This window comes from Hyperolius riggenbachi, chromosome 2 (assembly GCF_040937935.1).
Source record: "Hyperolius riggenbachi isolate aHypRig1 chromosome 2, aHypRig1.pri, whole genome shotgun sequence".
In the NCBI taxonomy this organism is placed as follows: domain Eukaryota; kingdom Metazoa; phylum Chordata; class Amphibia; order Anura; family Hyperoliidae; genus Hyperolius; species Hyperolius riggenbachi.
The window spans coordinates 318,920,798-318,941,981 of NC_090647.1; the positions used below are offsets into that span (position 1 = coordinate 318,920,798).

General features: G+C 47.2%; 1 protein-coding gene across 1 annotated transcript in view; it reads right to left on the reverse strand.

The window, feature by feature from the left end:
- LOC137544399 (pancreatic secretory granule membrane major glycoprotein GP2-like) overlaps positions 1 to 19,753 on the reverse strand; it is a 100,978-nt gene extending 81,225 nt beyond the window's left edge. Inside the window, exon 1 of the mRNA XM_068265467.1 lies at positions 19,704 to 19,753. Within this exon, the coding sequence (XP_068121568.1) occupies positions 19,704 to 19,710 (7 nt within the window). The 5' untranslated portion in view covers positions 19,711 to 19,753. The remainder of the gene's footprint in view (positions 1 to 19,703) is intronic.
- Between the last annotated feature and the right edge of the window lie 1,431 nt (positions 19,754 to 21,184).

Genomic DNA, 21,184 nt, shown 5'->3' on the forward strand with positions numbered 1-21,184 from the left:
GTCCAACATCCTCTTACTTGTGCAGCAACCACCTTCTTATGCCATGTGCATCCCCCTCTTCCATGTGCAACATACATGTACAACAGGGGAGAAAGGGCAGCGCATCCTAAGACCAGGCCACATCTGAATGACTACCAACAAAGGCATGCAATGTCCCCTAGAGGCAACATACACACCTTGTATTCAAAACAGATGCTACAATTATGCACTAGAGCATGACAGGTGCAGCCTGAACCCTCTTCCATCAGCAGACATATCTTAAACCTTTACATCTTGACTTGTGCAACACCAAACCCCACTTGTCTTTTACCAATACCCTCTTTTACCGATACCCTCTCATTCCCGACTTATACTACACATAAGGCACAACTAACTGTTAATGTTGGAATGATACCTTTCATGGATATCGGCCATAGCTTACAATCAAATCCGATTTTAACAAGAGAAAATAGATTCCTTTGCTCCCTTCTGAGTGACGCACTACCAGCAGCAATCTCAAGGGTATCTTCTCATGTAGCCAATCAAACAGCACAAGTCACATCGCTAACTCTGGGCTATCTGGGCTAAACATGCCATTCGACTCAACTCAGGCTTGACCACGAAGATATCCTGACCTTTCACCTTCAAGGAGCAAAGGAATACTGCCAAGCTGTGACGGGAAAAAACTCAGCGAACACTAAATTCTTAACATAATGGCCTCAATTCACTAAGCGTATCTCCTGTCTTTAATAACTCTTCTAGAGTTGTTACCATGGTGATAAGGCATGTAGTATTCAGGAAACATTTTACCTCAGGCAAGCCTAAAGTTAACTCTTCTGTCTTTAAATTAACTCTCCAATCCTTAAAATAACTCCAGAGTTAAAGACAGGCTGTTAATTAACTGCGTGTGAAAATAACTACAGAGGAGGTAAATTAACTACAGAGGAGGTAAATTAACTACAGGAGAGGTAACTTAAGGAATGAAGAGGTAAGATAACTCTCTCACGTGTGGAGGTAAGTTTTCTCTTGCCTTATTATCTCCAGCATAATCTTAGTGAATTGAGGCCAATATCTTCAAAGAAGACAACTTAACATTTTGATACAAAAAACTAAAATTACAGATATGTTCAATCTTAACAAAACATCATAACAAATTAAAATCATATTACGCATAGATAAGGGGGAGGGAGGGTGGGACTTTCCCGTGCGGCTGCCAGTGAAGCGACATTGCGTCACTTCTGACTCCATTATACCCCCAGGCCAATGCCCACTTCCTCCTCTGTTCCCTCCCACCACAAACGTTCCCCTTAACCTCCTGAGCGTTACGCCGCTCAGGAGGTTTTGTTACTTTTTGCCCGATTAATAAATATTTGTCTCAAATGACTGTAAACTCTTTAGCTAGCACTAGGCTAACTAGTAGAAGTGTCCGGCACCCTCCAATCCCCGGCGTTCCCCCCTTTATACATTACCCAGCCTGGGTCCAGTGATTGGCGCAGCCTCCCCGGACAGCTCCGGTCTTCTCTATGGGGAGGATCAAACATGACGTTGTGATGTCACTGACATCATGACATCATGCTCAAACCCGATCCTCCCCATAGAGAGACCGGAGCTGTGCAGGGAGGCTGCGCAATCGCTGGATCCATGGGGGGGGGGGGTGTAATGTATAAACAGGGGGATCAGGGGGGATCGCAGGGGAGCGGCGGGTGCCCGACACTTTTACTAGCTAGCCTAGTGCTAGCTAAAGGCTTTACAGTCAGTTGGGACAATTATTTAATTATGGGGGACTCCTGGGGCCACAGAGCGGTATGCCTGACACAGTGTCGGGCATACCGCTAAGGAGGTTAAAGGGGAAACCAACCCCACCTTGGCTTTCTCCCAAGGGGCAGGCACACTGACATGCTGCCCCGGGAGTGACCACCCTGGGCATACTATAACCTCTGAGAAAAACTTAATGCACACAAATATCATATGGGAGCAGCTAGCCATGAGGCAAACGTGCATTTTTTAGACAGCATAGAGAGCGTGGCAGTGTTTCCTAAAGCAGGCTTCATGTAAATGGCTAAAAAGAGTGCAGAGTAATTATAGGCAGGGTACACTCCTAGCATTCAAAACGGATGCACTAAATTAACATGAATGGCGGATGCTAGCTTCTAAAAACAGTTAAGATGCAAAGTATTACGTACTAGACCCTTCCACCGTGATGAAGCCATCCTTTTGGAAGGGAACATAACCTCTAGCTAAGATTGAGCATAGTGTGAACTTGGGAGCAGCTGGCCATAAAATGATTTATAATTTTTTTTTAATAGACAATTGCATCCCAAGACCAGGCTGCATCTGAATGATTACCAACAGAGGTGTGCAGAGTCCCCTAGAGGCAACATACACACAACATACACACCTTGGGCTTGGGATTCACTAAGACAAATAGCATGCTTTATCAGAGTTAACACGCCTTATCAGCGTTAACACACCTTAGAGTAGCATAGCAGTGCTACAAACTTATGCCTGCTAATTGGCAATGACGAGGGCTCCACTCGTCCTGCCCTGAGCCCCTGTGGGTCCAATCTAGTGGTGCTCGGATACCCCCCATCCACGGATTCGAAACCATGGCCATGGTTGGAAAAAAAATCCAATACCATCATGATTGCGTTCCGGATTTGAAACTGATCCATGAATTTGGCCGGATTTTTGCAGTGAATGAGTCAATCATGCCCGGATTCACGGCCGGATCTGGATTTTCTTTTAACGTTTATAGCAAAGCTCCCATACATTGCATGGATTATAAAGGTGATAAGGGGCTACAACTTAAAAAACATCAAAAAGAACTTTTACTTTTTGAGAAAATGAAACAGGGAAATACACTTTAAGCAATCGCATAGGTGATGATGAGTCCCAATGGCATCTGGCGGTGGCGGTACCACTGGAGGGAGGCGGATGAGACATGTGGACGACGCCACAAAAAAACCCAGAGGTTTTTGTCAATGTTTTTTTTTCCCCCTTGCAGTGATAGCAATGACATGGCAGCAGAGTTGTCAGTGTTCCCTGAGAACGCAGACTTTAGTAGCGAGTCAGGAAGACTAAGTGGTCAGTGCGGCAGCACAGAACAACCATGACACCTCACTGGTAGTACCACAGTTTGATAGTGCTGCCCAAAAAATTATATGCATCCATGGACCCTGGCAGTGGGAACTCAGACTTTTGTAGCGAGTCAAGAGGACTAAGCGATCAGTGCGGCAGCACAGAAGGACCATGGCACCTCACTGGTAGTACCATAGTATGATAATGCTGCCCAAAAAATTATATGCATCGGTGGACCCGGGCAGTGGGAATGCAGACTTTAGTAGCACCTGAGCCAGGAGGACTAAGTGGCCGGTCAGTGTGGCAGCATAAAAGGACCGTGGCAACTCACTGGTAGTACCACAGCCACAAAAATTAACCAAGACAGGCAGGTTCTAACTTGCTTTGGAAATGCAGGCATGGTTAAATTGCAGCAGCCACTTCATGTCCCCCTGTCGCCGACAATAGGGGCCAGGAACTCACCTTCCACCCAAGCCTGGTTGATTTTGAGGAAGGTGAGTTTGTCCACAGAGGCGTGGGACAGCCGAGAGCGCTTCTCGGTGACCACGCCACCGGCCGCACTGAAGCATCTCTCGGAGAGGACACTGGAAGGGGGGCAGGACAGGACTTCCAGGGCGTACTGGGTAAGCTTCCTCCAGATGTCCAGTCTCTTGACCCAGTACTCCAAGGGGTCCACGGGGGTGTCGGTGTCATTAAGCCTGCTGAATGACCCCATTTAGTCAGACACCATGCTGGTCAGTTGCTGGTGGTGTTTGGAGGAGGATACTGCTGTGTCTGCTGGCACCTCTGTTCTGGGCATCTGCACTGCATACAGGCTCTTCCTTAGGCTCCTCAGGTCTCCAGGGCGCCGACTGCTGCTGCTGGTGGTGCTGCTGGTGGCGGTCTAAGGCACCTGTTGCTGGATTGGCAGAACAGCAGCAGTGGAGGTGCAAGGCTGGGAGAATGCTTCCAGTAGTCTGCGCACAAGGGCCTCATGCAACTCCCTTGTGCGTTGCTCAGTGGTGGATGGCATCATGAACTCTCCCAGCTTCCCTTTCAGACGCTGGTCCAGCATCAAGATGATCCAGATGTCCTCCCTTTGACGCATCTGGATCACCCAAAGGCAGCGCAACATGTGCGCAGCCATGGGGAGCATGTGGGCATTGGCAAACACCTCTTCGTCGTCTTCAACTAATTGGACATGCCTGACCTCTTCCTGCTCCTTGTCCTCCTCCTTATGCCACCATCCCCGTACAACAGCAGCAGTGCTCTGCTCCTCCTCCTCCTCCTCATTCAGGTTAGGGACCTCCAACTCCTCCTTCTCCACTATCTGTAAGTCCTCCAGTGAGCTAGGCTGTGCTGCCAACTGCTCCTGCTCCACCTGGCTCAGGGCTGCCTCCCCCTCTTCCATCAGATCGCACATTGCCCTGTCCAGCAGGCAACCCATGGGCACACACGGAGGCCCGCACCTGGCTGACCATCTTGGTTGCCTCCAGGAAGGGACTCAGCACCAGGCACACTTGCTGCATCAGTGTCCACTGAGTTGCATTGATCTTGGGGACTTGCTGGTTGCTGGGGATGCGTTGGTCCAAAATATAGGCCCTGAGAGACATCCTGTGCTGGCACAGCCGCTCCAACATGGCCAGATTTGAATTACAGCGAGTTGGCACAACAATAATTAGGCGGAGTTGTGGCTTGCCATATTGCCGCTGTAGGCTGGACAGGTGTACAGAGGCAGTGGCTCAGCGGCGGAAATAGCGCACCACGTCCCGGGCATCTTGCAGCAGGTCTTTCATCCCCCCTTAGGTGCGCAGGAAGCGCTGCACCACGAGATTGAGAACGTGGGCCAAGCAGGGGATGTGCTGGAGGTTTCCCTGCAGCACTGCGGCCACCAGGTTGGCCCTATTATCGCACGCTACATAACTCACTTTCAGGCCTCTGGGGGACAGCCCTCTCTCCTCCTGCAGCCTGAGGGCGGCCAGAGTGTGTGCGGCCATCAGTTTGTCCTTCCCCAGGCTGACCAATTTCAGCAGCGCTTGGCAGTGGCAAGGCTTGGCACTGCTGCTGCTGAGATGGGCTTGCTTGCTGTGGGGCGTGGAGGGAATGGGATCACAGGAGCCTGCTGCATCCCCCCTGATCCTGCATGGTGGCACCACCAAGTGAGTTGCTGTTGCTCTCTTGTCCTCCCCCCTTCCACCAATGTCACCCAGTGCGCCGTAAAGGACTGGTAGCGGCCTGCCCCAAATCAGCTGCTCCACGAGTCCATTGTTATGTGGACCCTCTTGCACATGGCGTAGTCCAGCGAATGGACCATATTTGCCACCACGAACTTGTGGAGCACTAGGATGTCGTTCCTCGAAAAATAGTGGTGGCTGGGGATTTGCCACTCGGGGATGCCAAACTGGAGCAGCGTGCGGATATCGCTCCCCTCCTGCACCAGGGAGTAGGGAAGGAGCTGTGATGCCATGGCCCAGGCCAGAAACCAATCTAATTTTCTGATGCGCTTGTGATTAGGAAGCAGAGGCTTGGTCAGACCCTGAAAGGTGTTGCTCAGCAGGGTCTGACGCCAACATTGTGGTGTGGGGGAAATAGAGGAGGCCAAGTAGGAGGACTGGCTTGCCTCACCAGCCTCAATTTCTGTGTCACCTGCCGAGGCTGCACTGGAGGGTGTAGTCCAGCGCCTGCATGCTGATGATGCTGCTGCGGTGGTGGGTCTTTTGCTCTGAGCACCCCCTGCTTGCAGTGCCTGCATTTTCTTGAACTCAGCATGCTCATCACGGTGGTAGCTCTTTAGGTGGCCCTGGAGGGATGAGGTACCCATCTTGGACACGTCACGCCCACGGCTCAATTTTTATTTATTGCAGATAGCATAGGTTCTGTCCTGGCTAAACACTAAAAAACTTCCATATTAGGGATGTTAATTAACTGTGGCCCTGGCCACTATGGCAAGCAGAGGGTGCATCGGCTCTCTCTGTGGTTGGGGTTTGCGTGGTGGTGGTGGTAGTAGTGGTGCTACTGCTGGTGGTGGTGTTAGCTGAAGCAGCGGCCTGTCTTCTTTCATGCCCACTGCTGGACCTTCCCCTGCTTGACATATGGCGACGTCCTTGCCTAGGTGACTCATCATCCAGCTTTCTTCCGTGGACTCAGGCTGCACATACGGACGGTCCACAACATCATCATCATCATCAGGATAAAGCTTTTCTTCTGACTCCCCCACCTCCTCTTCTGCCCCTACATCCCCAGAAACAGACCCCTCTTCATCGTCAAAAAAGACTTGTGATGCTGGCCCAAGCACAATCTCCTCCACATCAGTCCCCAGTAGGTCCTGAGCTTCAGCTATTAACATGTTCCCAGATGCCGGACTGAGGGACAGAACACTCTCGTCCGGGGAGGGCTGCTGACCACTGGCTGCTGAGGTGAATGTCACAGCAAGCGTGGGGCGTAGGCTGCTGCTGCTGCTGGGAGTGCTGCTCACAGCAGAGGTCTAGCATGAAGTTATGATGTCCATCAACAACTCAGGTTGTAGCTGCTCAACCACCAAATGGGGACCCAAAGGTTTGTGATACCGGCGTCGGCTGACTCGGCCCAGGCTCTGTTGCACCCTGACCTTGTACAGTTGAGAGCCCTCTCCCTGGCCGTGGAGCAGTCCCAGAAGTGACGGAGGCAGTAGCACTCCCTTTCCTGACACCCCCACGACTAGGGATGGTCGGAATGCCAATTTACGATTCCGCAGTAAATTCGCATTCCGTCATGTACCAATTACCGATTCCGCTTTCCGCTACCAATTTCCGCATTCCAATGCGCAATTTCCTCCGGAAATCGCGGAAATTCCGCCCGACTTTAACATCAATTTTCTCAAAAACTATAAGGTCTTTTTGAAAACTTTTTTTTACATCTTGTTCAGAAGATTCTGTTTAACCCTGAAAATTTGGTGTTTCTAGGACTTACGGGGGCTTTGCTATTAACTGCTAAAGTCGGCGGATTTTTACTGTAATGTAAAATGCAGAAAATAGGCAGATGCAGATTTTCTGCATTTTACATAACAGTAAAAATCCGCCGACTTTAGCGGTTAATAGCAAATCCCCCTTAAGTCCTAGAAACACCAAATTTTCAGGGTTTATTAAACTGAATCTTGTGAACAAGATGCAAAACAAGTTTTCAAAAAGACCTTATACTTTTTGAGAAAATCAATGTTAAAGTCGGGTGGAATTTCCGCGATTTCCGGCGGAAATCCGCCTACGGCACTTGCATTACCGATTTCCGCATTCCGATGCGGAAATGCAATTTCCAATAGGAATTTCGGAAATTGTATTTCCACGGAATCCGAATGAGCATCCCTACCCACGACCCCTGCCAGACATGTTGTATGACAAATATTTGAAGGTGGTGAAAGTGTGCTGATTTTTACAGTCACTATGTGTGTGGGCCTGGGGACAGACGAAATATAACAGGTGGCTTTTGTTGATTTTTCAGTAAATGAAAAAAAAAATAAAATGAAAAAATGAGTACAGTAATAGAACACGAAAATCAATTGACAGCGCCGCGGTCTGCCTGCACTATGCGCAAAACAAACGGTTGCACGCTAGTAGGACAGTATATTGTCACTGACTTAACTTACTGACTGAACAACAGTGGCAGTGACTGTCTGCAAGTAGAAAGTGAAGATTATCACTGGCTAATGAGCTGAATATAAGTGATCAGTGATACAGTAAAATAAAATAATAAACATCACAAACAGTAGTGGACAGCTACTTTGCTTTGCCTGTACTATGCGCAAAGCAAACTAACAGCCGTGCTGCACACTAGACTAGTACCACATAGTAGAAGGTCACAGAGTAAACTTAGTGACTGATCAGTGACAGTAACTGCAACTAACTGAAGATGATCACTGGCTGGCGGGCTCAGCTAGCTAACAAGTATACAGCACAGCAGAATAAGCAGTCTGAACCTGCCTGCCTGCCTGCACTAAGCACAGTAATCACTACTACACTCTCTCACTATGACTACACTCACTGACTACAGCTAACTGAAGTAAAAACTCACTAACAGGCTAGCTACAGTGGCTTGCAAAAGTATTCGGCCCCCTTGACGGTTTCCACATTTTGACATATTACTGCCACAAACATGAATCAATTTTATTTGAATGCCACATGAAAGACCAATGCAAAGGGGTGTACACGTGAGAAGTGAAACGAAAATCATACATGATTCCAAACATTTTTTACAAATCAATAACTGCAAAGTGGGGTGTGCATAATTATTCAGTCCCCTATGGTCTGAGTGCAGTCAGTTGCCCATAGACATTGCCTGATGAGTGCTAATGACTAAATAGAGTGCACCTGTGTGTAATCTAATATCAGTACAAATACAGCTGAGAATATTGGGAGCAACAACACCATGAAGTCCAAAGAACACACCAGACAGGTCAGGGATAAAGTTATTGAGAAATTTAAAGCAGGCTTAGGGTACAAAACGATTTCCAAAGCCTTGAACATCCCACAGAGCACTGTTCAAGTGATCATTCAGAAATGGAAGGAGTATGGCACAACTGTAAACCTACCAATACAAGGACATCCACCTAAACTCACAGGCCGAACAAGGAGAGCGCTGATCAGAAATGCAGTCAAGAGGCCCATGGTGACTTTGGACGAGCTGCCGAGATCTACAGCTCAGGTGGGGGAATCTGTCCATAGTCATGCACTGCACAAAGTTGGCCTTTATGGAAGAGTGTCAAGAAGAAAGCCATTGTTAACAGAAAAGCATAAGAAGTCCCGTTTGCAGGTTGCCACAAGCCATGTGGGGGACACAGCAAACATGTGGAAGAAGGTGCTCTGGTCAGATGAGACCAAAATGGAACTTTTGGGCCAAAATGCAAAACACTATGTGTGACGGAAAACTAACATTGCACATCAATCTGAACACACCATCTCCACTGTCAAATATGGTGGTGGCAGCATCATGCTCGGGGGGTGCTTCTATTCAGCAGGGACAGGGAAGCTGGTCAGAGTTGATGGGAAGATGGATGGATCCAAATACAGGGTAATCTTGGAAGAAAACCTCTTGGAGACTGCAAAAGACTTGAGACTGGGGTGGAGGTTCACCTTCCAGCAGGACTATGACCCTAAATATAAAGCCAGAGCAACAATGGAATGATTTAAAACGAAACATATCCATGTGTTAGAATGGCCCAGTCAAGGTCCAGATCTAAATCCAATTGAGAATCTTTGGCAAGATCTGAAAACTGCTGTTCACAAACGCTGTCCATCTAATCTGACTGAGCTGGGGTTCTTTTGCAAGGAAGAATGGGCAAAGATTTCAGTCTATAGATTTGCAAAGCTGGTAGAGACATACCCTAAAAGCCTGGCAGCTGTAATTGCAGTAAAAGGTGGTTCTACAAAGTATTGACTCAGGGGGCTGAATAATTACGCACACCCCACTTTGCAGTTATTTATTTGTAAAAAATGTTTGGAATCATGTATGATTTTCGTACCTTTCTCGTGTGTACACCACTTTGTATTGGTCTTTCACATGGAATTCCAATAACATTGATTCATGTTTGTGGCAGTAATGTGGCAAAATGTGGAAAACTTCAAGGGGGCCGAATACTTTTGCAAGCCACTGTATGGGAATAAAGTTTAGAGTCAATCAAACACATTTTTTAGTACAACAAAAACAACAACTAACATTTGTAAAGCGCTTTTCTCCCATGGGACTCAAAGCGCATAAGCATGTCTCCGACCATCGTGGTACAGAGGAAGAATTCTGGAAATTCCAGGCTAAACAGGTGGCTTTTCAGTCTGGATTTGAATAGCTCCAGGGATGGTGCTTTCTTTACTGGGCGTGGCAGGGAGTTCCAAAGAGTAGGGGCAGCATGACAGAAGGCTCTATCTCCAGATTTTTTGAGGTGCACTCTGGGAGTGACCAAGTTTATAGAACTTGCTTATCTGAGGTTGTGAGAGGTGTGGTGCAGCTTCAGCAGGTCCTTCATGTATCCAGGGCCCAGATTGTGCAGGGATTTGAATGTCAGCAGTCCAATCTTGAAGAGTATTCTCCATTCTACTGGTAGCCAGTGCAGTGAGCGAAGAATCGGTGTAATGTGACAATGGCGAGGCTGGTTTGTTAGCAATCTGGCAGCAGCATTCTGCACTAATTGCAGGCGACGCAGGTCCTTTTTGGGGAGGCCAGCATAAAGGGCATTGCAGTAGTCCAGCCGTGATGTGATGAAGGCGTGGACTAGGGTTGGAAGATCCTCTGGGGGAATCAGATGTTTAATATTTGCAATGTTCTTCAGATGAAAGTAGGAAGATTTAACTACAGATGAAATTTGGTTTCTGAAACTCAATTCCCCATCGATTAGTACGCCAAGGCTGCGTACAAGGTTGGAGCTGTTTATGTCTGAATTCCCAATCCTGATTGGTGTTGCTTTAGGATAGAGCTGTTTTGATGGCGAGTGCTGGCTTTGGACAAACAAGACCTCAGTTTTGTCAGCATTCAGTTTCAACCAGTTATCATTCATCCATGCCTGTAGCTCAGTAGCAAGAGTTTATTTTTGGGGTAGGGTCTGTTCCACCAGGTTTGAAGGACAGGTATAGCTGTGTGTCATCGGCATAGCAGTGGTACGTAAGGCCATGACGTAGGATAAGTGTACCGAGTGGCAACATGTAGATTGCAAACAGCAGAGGGGATAGGATTGATCCTTGTGGCACTCCGAATTGTAGAGGTGCAGGTTTGGACATTATAGGTCCTAGGGATACTCTCTGTGTTATGTCAGTCAGGAATGATCTGAACCACTGGAGGACTGATCCACTGATGCCACAGTACTCGTGCAGTCTGTTAAGCAGAATTTTGTGGTCAACTGTATCAAAAGCCGCTGAGAGATCCAACAGGATTAGAATGGAGCATTCCCCTCTGTCCCTTGCCATGAGCAGATCGTTGCAGACTTGGATGAGGGCTGTTTCACAGCTGTGGTGTTTCTTAAAGCCAGATTGTAGAGGGTCCAGGATGTTGTTTACTGACAGCCTGGTTTCAAGTTGCAGATAGACAGCCTTTTCAATAACTTTACCTAAGAAGGGGAGGTTGGAGACAGGTCTGTAGCTGCTCATAGCATCTGGATCCATGGAAGGTTTTTTAAGAAGGGGTTTGATTATTCCTTCTTTTAGAGAGGTAGGAAACCTCCCTGCTTGCAGAGAGCAATTTACTATTTTATGAAATGCTGGACCAAGCAGGTCAGGGCATTTCAGCATATGTTTAGTTGGTCCAGGGTCCAGGTCGCAGGTTGTCTGGCGGAGGCGACGGAGGATGTCTGAGATCTCTTCCTCACTAATACTTTTGAAGTCAGTCCAGGGTGTTAGGTTGTTTTTCCAACTATTTCCAGGAGTTGAATAAGTCTTAGGTGCTGTGGACTGAATGAGAGACCGAATAGAGGATACTTTGTCTGTCAGCAAAGTAGCAAGCAAATTTCTTGCATAGCTCCTTTGAGGGAGTTATAGTAGGTTTTAGACAGGATGGGTTACATACTCTATCAACTGTGCGAAATAGTTGGGTTGGCCTGTTGGCGGCCTTTGCGATATCCTGTGATAGGTAGGAGGATTTTTTCTTGGTGATCGCATTTTGATAGCTTTCCAGGTGAGAGACAAGGGTGTGTTTATCTTTTGAATTCTGATATTTTCGCCACTTCCTTTCTAGTCTGCGCACTTCTTTCTTTAGGTCCTTTAGTGAGCTGTCAAACCACCGTGCATGGTGAAGGGGTGTAGACCGTTTAATGCGAACTGGAGCAAGGGCGTCATAGGCAGATGACACTGCATGGTTGTATATCAGGACCATGGAGTCTGGGTCTGCGCAATGATTGGTTAATGCGTCGAAGTTGAGGGTATTCTGAACGTGCTGGGGTGAGACATCTTTCAGAGAACGGTATTTTATGAGTTCTTTCCCTCTGTGTTTTATCGCTGGTACTGTCAGAGAGAAGTGGATGGTGTGGTGGTCTGACCATACCCCTGGGTTTATATACATGTGTGATATTAAAAGTCCGGAATGAAATATAAGATCCAGGGTGTGCCCTTTCTTGTGGGTGGGGAGGTTGACAGCCTGAGAGAAACCCAGTTCACTCATTATGAGAAGTAGTTCACTTCCTAGGCGGGAGTCGTGATCATCCACCCATGCATTAAAATCTCCCAGGATGATCCATCTAGGGTGTTCCACTGTTAGGCAGGATAAGAGTTCAGATATTTCCTTAAGAAAGGCTGGACCATTTTTTGGGTGGCGGTATATGAGCAATATGTTGATGTTTACTTCTGCTGACAGTTGGGCTGCAAGACACTCAAAGGTTTCAGTGGGGCCTATGGGCAGGGGCCTTATGTTCAAAGAGGATTTGAAGCATATGGCAACCCCCTCACCCTTGTGGACTTGTCTCTCACAGTGCAAGAGTGAATAATTGGTCGACACGGTTGCTTCAAGAGTTGGGCCTGCATGTTTCCCAAGCCAGGTCTCTGTCAAAAAGGTCAAATCAGAGAGCTCTATTAGGTCATGTATAGTTGCAGTCTTATTATTTATCGATCTGGCATTGCAGAGTGTAGCTGTGATTGAGCTTTCCTGGGGACAACTGTGTTTTTTATACTTGGATCCACTACCTCTCCTCCCCCTTCTGCTTTTCTTAAGTATCCCAAAGGATTTTAAGAGGAGAGCTAGAGAGGTGTTAATTTGTAATTGTTTCTTGGGAGGGCAGGCAGAGAGAAGATCCTTTAATGAGTATTTGTATGTTGACATTATAGAGACAATAGACTTGTTTAGATAGCTTTTACTTCTGGAGTCCTGCTGAGATCAAAGGGGATCTGTGCAAAATCCTTTCATTCCTACACAGAGTTGGATCATAGATTTATTTTAAGTAAAGTTCCTTGTTTTAGAGTTAGATGATAAATGATAACATAAATGTGGAAAATAGTCACTTGGTGCATATGCCTTGGATAATGGATAAAGGATTACTCACAGGGTTGAGTGAGGGCAATCACAGGCAATCAAGTCTTCAGAGAGGTTGAGTAGAGAAATATATATATTTACATAGAAAGGGACAAAGTCCTAAAAGAGGGACAAATGAGGAACGAGGGAGAGAGGGACAGGGCTCCCAAAGAGGGACTGTCTGTGAGAGATCGCGGAAAAGCCGCCGCGAGTGCTACTGAGCAGGTGGCTGATTCCGCGTCCAGTGCGGCGGTTTGCACGCGGAAGCGTGTCTGGCGGCAGAGCGGAACGCGGAAAAGCCGCCGCATGCAACAACAGTCAGGCGGCTGATTCCGCGTCCAGCGCGGCAGTTTGCACGCAGCAGCGTGCAGCTGGTGTGGCTGAGCCTGTTAGTTCACACAGGTTTAGGGCTATGCACGCGCGCGCCAGAAGTCAGGATGTTTATGCCAGCAGGAGATGTGTCAGCTGATCAGGATGATCAGCTGATTCCTGCTGGACTCCTGATTGGCTGAGTGCTTCGGGCGGGGCGGCAGAGTCCTGCAACTATATCTACAGCTTGCTTGTCAGTTGCTGGTTGTCTGCCGTTGCGATCACTATGTGTAAGCACTCAGACCTTTAGTCAGATCCTACAGTGTGTTAGAACCAGGTGGACCTGGGAATTCACACTTAGCCAGTTTACTTGTACTGTTTATCTGTGTTATTATTCAGACTAGTTCCAGGGTGCTGAGACCAAGGACCTCGCACTCAGACTAGGCATTGTTTGATATCTGTTATGACTTATTGCTTTTCTGACTACTCCTCTGTCTTCTGATTCGGTACCTTGCATATCTGATATACCGTTGCCAGACCCTGCTTGCCTTGGATACCGAATCAGCCTTCTGTCTTTGTCCTTTATCTGTCAGTGTGTTACCGACCAGGCGTGCCCGACCTCGCGAGCTATCTCTCCCCTTAAGAGATAGTCTCCAGACCAGATAGTGACATCCACCTTCGGGTGTCACTCCCTCCCTGGTCCTTCCTACCTCCAGCCGGACTCCTCCCCTTGGAGAGCCTCAGGCTGCTGAAAGGTTCCTGTGCCTTCCCGAGCAGTATTCCAGCACTGCAGGTGCATTGCTCAAAGTATTACTGTTACACCAAACACTCACATACCTATAGGTGTCCAGAGGTTAGCTATATATCTGTATTATCGGTGATTCTACAGATCATCAATAATCAGGTATATATCTGCATTCTTGGTGATACTGCAGATCACCAATAATCAGATTCTCTCTGCGTGCTAACACTGATCGTTACACTGTCCCTCCGAAAGAGGGACAGTTGGGAGCTATGCCAAGGGTGGTGGCACATCCCCCTGGAGTGCAGCACTGGGTGCTGACTGTGTTTTTAAGTAAACAGTACTTTGCACTATGTGCGCACTGTATTTGTTGTTTTAGGGTTACTTCCTACTCTAATGTAAGGACGTGAAAGGAGAGGTGACTTCTAGTTAAAGAGGAACTCCAGCCTAAACAAACATACTGTCATTAAGTTACATTAGTTATGTTAGTTAAAATAGATAAGTAATATAATCTCTTACCCACACTGTTTTAAAAGAACAGGCAAATGTTTGATTTCATGATGGCAGCCATGTTTTTGGTTGAAAGGAGGTGACAGGGAGCATGAGACACAGTTCCCAACTGTTCTGTGTCCTGAGCACCTCTCCCAGTTGCTAGGCAACGTGAACAACAACATAGGCAATCCCATCATGCTCTGCACAGCATCAGGGGAAAAAAAGCCCGGGCTTTTTTTCTTTGATGGGTGGAGCTTAGAAAAAAATGCAGCTAAAAATGATGCTTTGGTAAGAAAAACAAAGTTCTGATGCTGTGAAACTGTTAAAGAAACACCAAGCCTTTTCAGTGTTTTTTTTAGTAGATTTTTAGTCCGGAGGTTCACTTTAAGCTATGGATCCCCTTGTGGTAATTTGTCTTGGTTCTATGGAGCGCAGTATTTTTCTCATTTTGTGGTAAGATGTTTTTTATAGACAACGGGGGAGAAATGGCAGCGCATCCCAAGACCAGGTTGCATGTAGATGATTACCAACAGAGGCATGCAGAGCCCCCTAGAGGCAACATACACACCTTGTATTCCACATCTTGTATGCCACATCTCCCTGCTGTTTAAAAATGTAAGTTTACCTTATGGCTAGCTGCTCTAGGGGGCTCTGCACGCCTCTGTTGGTAGTCATTCAGATGTGGCCTGGTCTTAGGGTGCACTGCCAGCTGCTGCCAGCTGCTCCCAGGTTCACACTATGCTCATTAGTTAGAGGTAAGGTTAGGGTGTTGGGTATGTTGTATCACCATTTGCCAAGCTTGTAGCTAATGTGCAGTAACCAATGTTCTGGAATTTATTACCAAATGACCCATGGGGAGATTGGCACCAATCTAGCTACTTCAAATGAGCAACTTCATTTCTTAGTATCCTCTATAATAAAAACCTGTGTCCCTGCGTGTGCTGTCTCTGTGTAGCTGGGTCTGTGCTTCATGCTACTGCAGCACGGACCCAGACAGTCGTTGAGACAGGACGGGGCCAGTGAGCTGGTGCGGCGTGTGTACTCGGCAGGTGCGCTCGCATTTGCACTGCGGAAAAACTGACCCAGAGCCCATTTTTAACTCCCACTAACCTCTTCAAACCGATTAATGGAATTGATTCATTTTTAGTGTGAGCCCATTGATCTAATCAGATTGATTAGCGCGAATTTGGCGGTTAATTAACAATATTGATAGTTTCTAATTGTATACTACAGTGGAAATGATTGATCGGCCCTGGGACTGTATAGTCAATAGCCACCTTAAAGAGAACCTGAGATGGGGGAATACAAAAATGTATACAGTGTATACATAGGGCTTCCTCCAGCCCCCTTCAGGCTGATCTCTCCTTTGCCATCCTCCCGGGCTGCCTGTATCCTCTGCTAGCTTTCCCGGTAATTCCTCTAGTCTCGGGGTACTGCTTCTGCACGGGCCCAGCTGCGTGCACCCCTTCCCACTCCCATCGCTGGGAGCGTTCTGGGCAGTACTACTGCACAGAGGTAGAACATTCCCAGCCATGGTAGCACGACATGGGAACACAAGCAGCCGGGCCTGCACCTGCGCCGACTTGAGAGACTGGCGGACTTACAAGCTGCCTAGCAAGAGGATTGAGGCGGCCTGGGAAGATGGTGAGGGAACAATCAGCCTGACGGGGGCTCCAGGTATGCGTAAATCTTTTTAATCCCCCTATCTCAAGTACACTTTAAGTAATCCTTTTGTTGACATTGCCGATCCGTTGTTTTGACTCCAAGTTCAGCAGCTCTTACCGTCTGTGTGGACAGGAATCTATAAACTTTGCACATCTGAATATGGCAACTTATTTCCATTCCTTACATAGGCATCATAAGTGATGAAGTAAGTATTGTGACAAGGTGACAGCATGATACCCAAAGTATCTAGTGATCGTCAGCTTTGACATTTTATTGGATGCCGATTCTATTGCGTCATGTTAAATTACAGAGAGAACGAATTGACGAATAGCATAATCCACCTAGATTGTCACATGACCTTTTGTTCCTTAACCCTTTCCTGTCACATGCCACTTCAGTGTTATGTGTCATGTGTTATGTATGTTTATCTGTTATGATGAATAAAGGGGGAAAGGAAAGGGACACCTGAGTGCAAACCACACTAATAAGGCTCCAGTCATTTTCCAGTCATCAGAGGCTGTGAACTGCAGCAGTGCCTGGAAATGCAGGCATAGAAAGTGAGTGATGGGAAAGAGTGACACTGTAAGTGTTAGTCTACTGATAGTAAACTAGCTGCAATGTGCTGATCACTACTGAATATTAATCTGCTTCTAATATGTTTATTTTCTTCTCTATTGTTGTATATTTTGTGCATACGCTGCTTATCATTAGAGATGGCTCGAACCTCCGATTTTAGGTTTGCGAACCTCGAACGCGTACTTCCCCAAAAGTTTGGGAACATGCGAACTTCGTGAACTTCAAAACTACAAACACTAATTCTGGTCACAAAAATGAAGAATTTTTTTTTTTTTTTTACACACAATTGTCCATTTACAAGGCATGGGTATGTATAAAAATACACCCCAAAACACATTATACTACTTCTCCTGAGTACCGTGATACCACACGTCTGACACTTTTTTAAAGCCCAGGTGCGCTAAGGGTTGCGATTAGGGCCTGATGCCTAGGTGTGATTAGGGCCTGATCCGATGGATAGGAGTGCTAGGGGGTGACAGGTGGTGATGGGAGGTGATTGATGGGTGTCTCAGGGGGTGATTAGAGGGGATAATAGATGCAATCAATGCACTGGGAAGGTGATCGGAAGGGGGTTTGAGGGGGGTCTGAGGGTTTGGCCGAGTAATCAGGAGCCCACACGGGCAAATTAGGGCCTGATCTGATGGGTAGGTGTGCTAGGGGGTAACAGGTGGTGACAGGAAGTGATTGATGGGTGTCTTAGGGTGTGATTAGAGGGGGGAATAGATGCAAGCAATGCACTGGGGAGGTGATTGGGGGGGAGGGGGGGTGTCTGAGGGCGATCTAAGGGGGGGGGGGCAGGTAATTGGGTACCCTCAAGGGGCAGATTAGGGTCTGATCTGATGGGTAGCAGTAACAGGCGGTGACAGGGGGTGATTGATGGGTGATCAGTGGGTGATTAGAAGGGAGAACAGATGTAAATAATACACTGGGGAGGTGATCAGGGGGGTCTGAGGGCGATCTGAGGGTGTGGGCGGGTGTTTGGGTGTCCGCAAGGGGCAGATTAGGGTCTGATCTGATGGGTAGCAGTGACAGGTGGTGACAGGGTGATTAATAGGTGATCAGGGTGTGATTAGAGGTGGATACATGAAAGATATGTTGTCCCCGCATTCTCAGATCCACAGGTTCTAATAATCTAGTCATACCCAGAGTCCACTTGGAAATTTTTGGCCCCAGAGCCTTCTGTCATGCTGCCTCTACGTTTTGGAACTCCTTACCTCAACAGATCAGGACAGCTCCATCCCTGGACGTGTTTAAATCCAGACTGAAAACCCACCTGTTCAGTTTGGCATTTGCAGAAATATAACTTTTGTTGTGTGAATACTTCATCCTACTACCAATTACTGAATCTGAGAGAGCCTAAGCGCTTTGAGTCCTATGGGAGAAAAGCGCTATAGAAATGTTATTGTATTGTATTGTATCATTAGAGGGGAGAATAGATGCAAGCAATGCACTGGCGAGGTGATTGGGGGGGGGGGGGGGGGGGTCTGAGGGTGATCTGAGGGTGATCTGAGGGTGTGGGCGGGTAATTGGGTGCCCGCAAGGGGCAGTATAGGGTCTAATCTGATGGGTAGCAGTGACAGGTGGTGATTGATGGGTGATTAATGAGTGATCAGTGGGTGATTAGAGGGGAGAACAGATGTAAGTAATGCACTGGGGAGGTGATCGGGGGGGGGGGGGGGGGGTCTGAGGGCGATCTGAGGGTGTGGGCGTTTGTTTGGGTGCCCACAAGGGGCAGATTAGGGTCTGATCTGATGGGTAGCAGTGACAGATGGTGACAGGGGGTGACGGGGTGATTGATAGGTGATCAGGGGGGAGGGGGTCTGAGGGGGTGCTGTGGGCGATCAGGGGGCAGGTGGGCAGGATCAGTGTGTGTGTGTGTTTACTAGGGGGGCTGCCTCCTGCCTTGGTGGTTTCTCGATCACTGGGACCACCAGGGCAGGAGGCAGCCTGTATAATGCACTTTGGGCTTGATTCACAAAAGAGTGCTAACTGTTAGCACGGCCGTTTTCGCGCAAATTTTTGCATTGCGCGCGATCGTGAATTTTCGCGTGAAACGATAACGGTTTCACGCGCAAACGTGAATTTTCCCATGAAATCAATATTGTTTTCGTGCGAAAATTCGCGTTCGTGCGCGAAAACGTTATCGTTTCGTGCAAAACTTCGCGAGCACGCGCAATGCGAAAATTCGCGCAAAAACGGCCGTGCTAACAGTTAGCACTCTTTTGTGAATAAAGCCCTTTGTCTACATTACAAAGTGTATTATACACTTACTATGCGGCAGATCGGGGGTTAACAACAAGCTGGCGCTTCTAAATGGCCGGCGGGTTGACGTCACGGGTGGACGGAGCCAAATGCCGGCAGATGCGATCCCCAGCTGTTCAGTCCCCCAGGTACCTCCGCTGATCAGCGTTACGCTGTCCTGGGGGTGCCACTTTGCCGACGCCCATAGGTAGTGGGCGGTCGGCAAGTGGTTAAGGGGCTCGAAGGAGACTATTACCTGTCTCTAACTTTGCATTGCCTACAAGTTAATGTTAGGTGGGCTCAGTACAGGTTCTTGAGTTACTAGATGCTTGTCCTTTCAAGTAAACATCAAGTCACGTTTATGATTAACTGCATGTACTAGTCCTGGTGATGTGCCCTGAAGGCATGTCTAAAAATGCAGCCACGCAAACCCATGGGCTTTGTTTTCAAATTCCATACAGCTTTCTCAGCTTACAGCTGCTATGCTACATAGCAATCACAGTCAACAAAGGAGTACCAGCAACAAAACAGTGAGAGATACATTCCTTGTTTAAATATGGCTGTTTTTCCACATACAGCAAAGTCCCCGTTATCCAGAACTCAGGCAACCGGAAGTCTCAACTAGTCGGCATGCCTGAGGGATAACTGGGACTTTGCATGTGGTGGGTTTTGAGGCTATTCAAATACTTACCGAGCATCCAGTGATGTGGAGCAACCTTCCTGCATCACTTAGCGGGCTCCTAGTGGCTTCCTGTGTCCATGCACACAAGTCGGTTTGTCACCTGACCCGATGCGAATCAGCTGACATATCGGCTTCTGTGCTTCTGTGGGGAAGCCAGAAAGCTGCTAGCAGCCCACTACGTGATGTGGAAAGTCACTGGAAGCTTGGTAAGTTTTTGGGGGGAGGTTTGTGCATTTTAGGTCGGGTTGCTCAAGCAACCTGCAAGCACATCTATCCGGCATTCACTGGTGCTGGATGTTAGGGAATATGCTGTATGTTGATAAGACTAATGTATGTCTAGCAATGGTGATGAGCTGAAATTTAGCGGTTTCATAATCATGACACAACACTTGTAATTACGACACAAAATTGTAATTTGTAATGATCAGAAAACTTGTAATTCGTAATTTTGCAATTTGTTTTGTAATTTCACGTTAAATCATAATTTTGTGTTTAATATTGTATTACTAATAATCTTGTAATTTCTTCTAAAACAAGAAAATTACACAAAATTATGAAATACGGGAAATTGTTATTTGCTTTACATGAAAATTTGTACTGAAAAACACTCATAATTATGAAATTTTAATAATTGCGAGAATGTCACCCTGAAAATGATCGTAAATTTAATTATGAAAAATGTGTGTACGGTGATAAAGACATGCAATTTAGTGTAATTTTTTGTGATTAGGATTTTTCCATTGCGATCGTAATAGTAATTTTGAAAATTACAAGAAATTTTGTGAAATCATAATTAATTCAGCACGATACGATCATGACGCGATTACTAGAGCCACTAGCAAGACCAGGACAGGGGAGAAGAGGATGCCAGAGGACCTCGCGGGCTACGGGGAGGCTGGAGGAAGCCCTAGTCCAAATATCATTTATATGTAGCGCTCAGGGTCCCTTTAAAAATGTGGCATTAGGCTTTATTCAGTTACTACAATTTTCAGTACTAAGGGTTGTTGTTTATGCATCTTATTTGCAGTTCGCATAGTAGCCTTAGCAGTAAAGAGAAAGAAGGCCCATATGGACAGCACCACTCAAAAAAATGTAACAATTAATTCAAGGAGTATATAAATCACATATAATATATAATGACATTAATGAACTTCAGAGAAATTAAAACCAATTAACCTCCCTGGCGTTCTGATTGCGCGCAGCCGCACAGCCGTGAATGGTTTTTTAAACCTATTTTTTTTTTAATCATGTAGCTAGCCTATCGCTAGCTACATGATACCCCCCTCCCTGCCGATTCCCGCCCACCCTTTCCGATCCCCGCCGATCATGCCCATCAGGAAATCCCGTTCTGAACGGGATTTCCTTCAGGGCTTCCCGGTCGCCATGGCAACTAACGAAATGACGCCATCGATGTCGTGACATCATAGGAAGTCCCGATCCAGCCCTCAGTGCTGCCTGGCACTGATTGGTCAGGCTGCGCATGGGGCTCG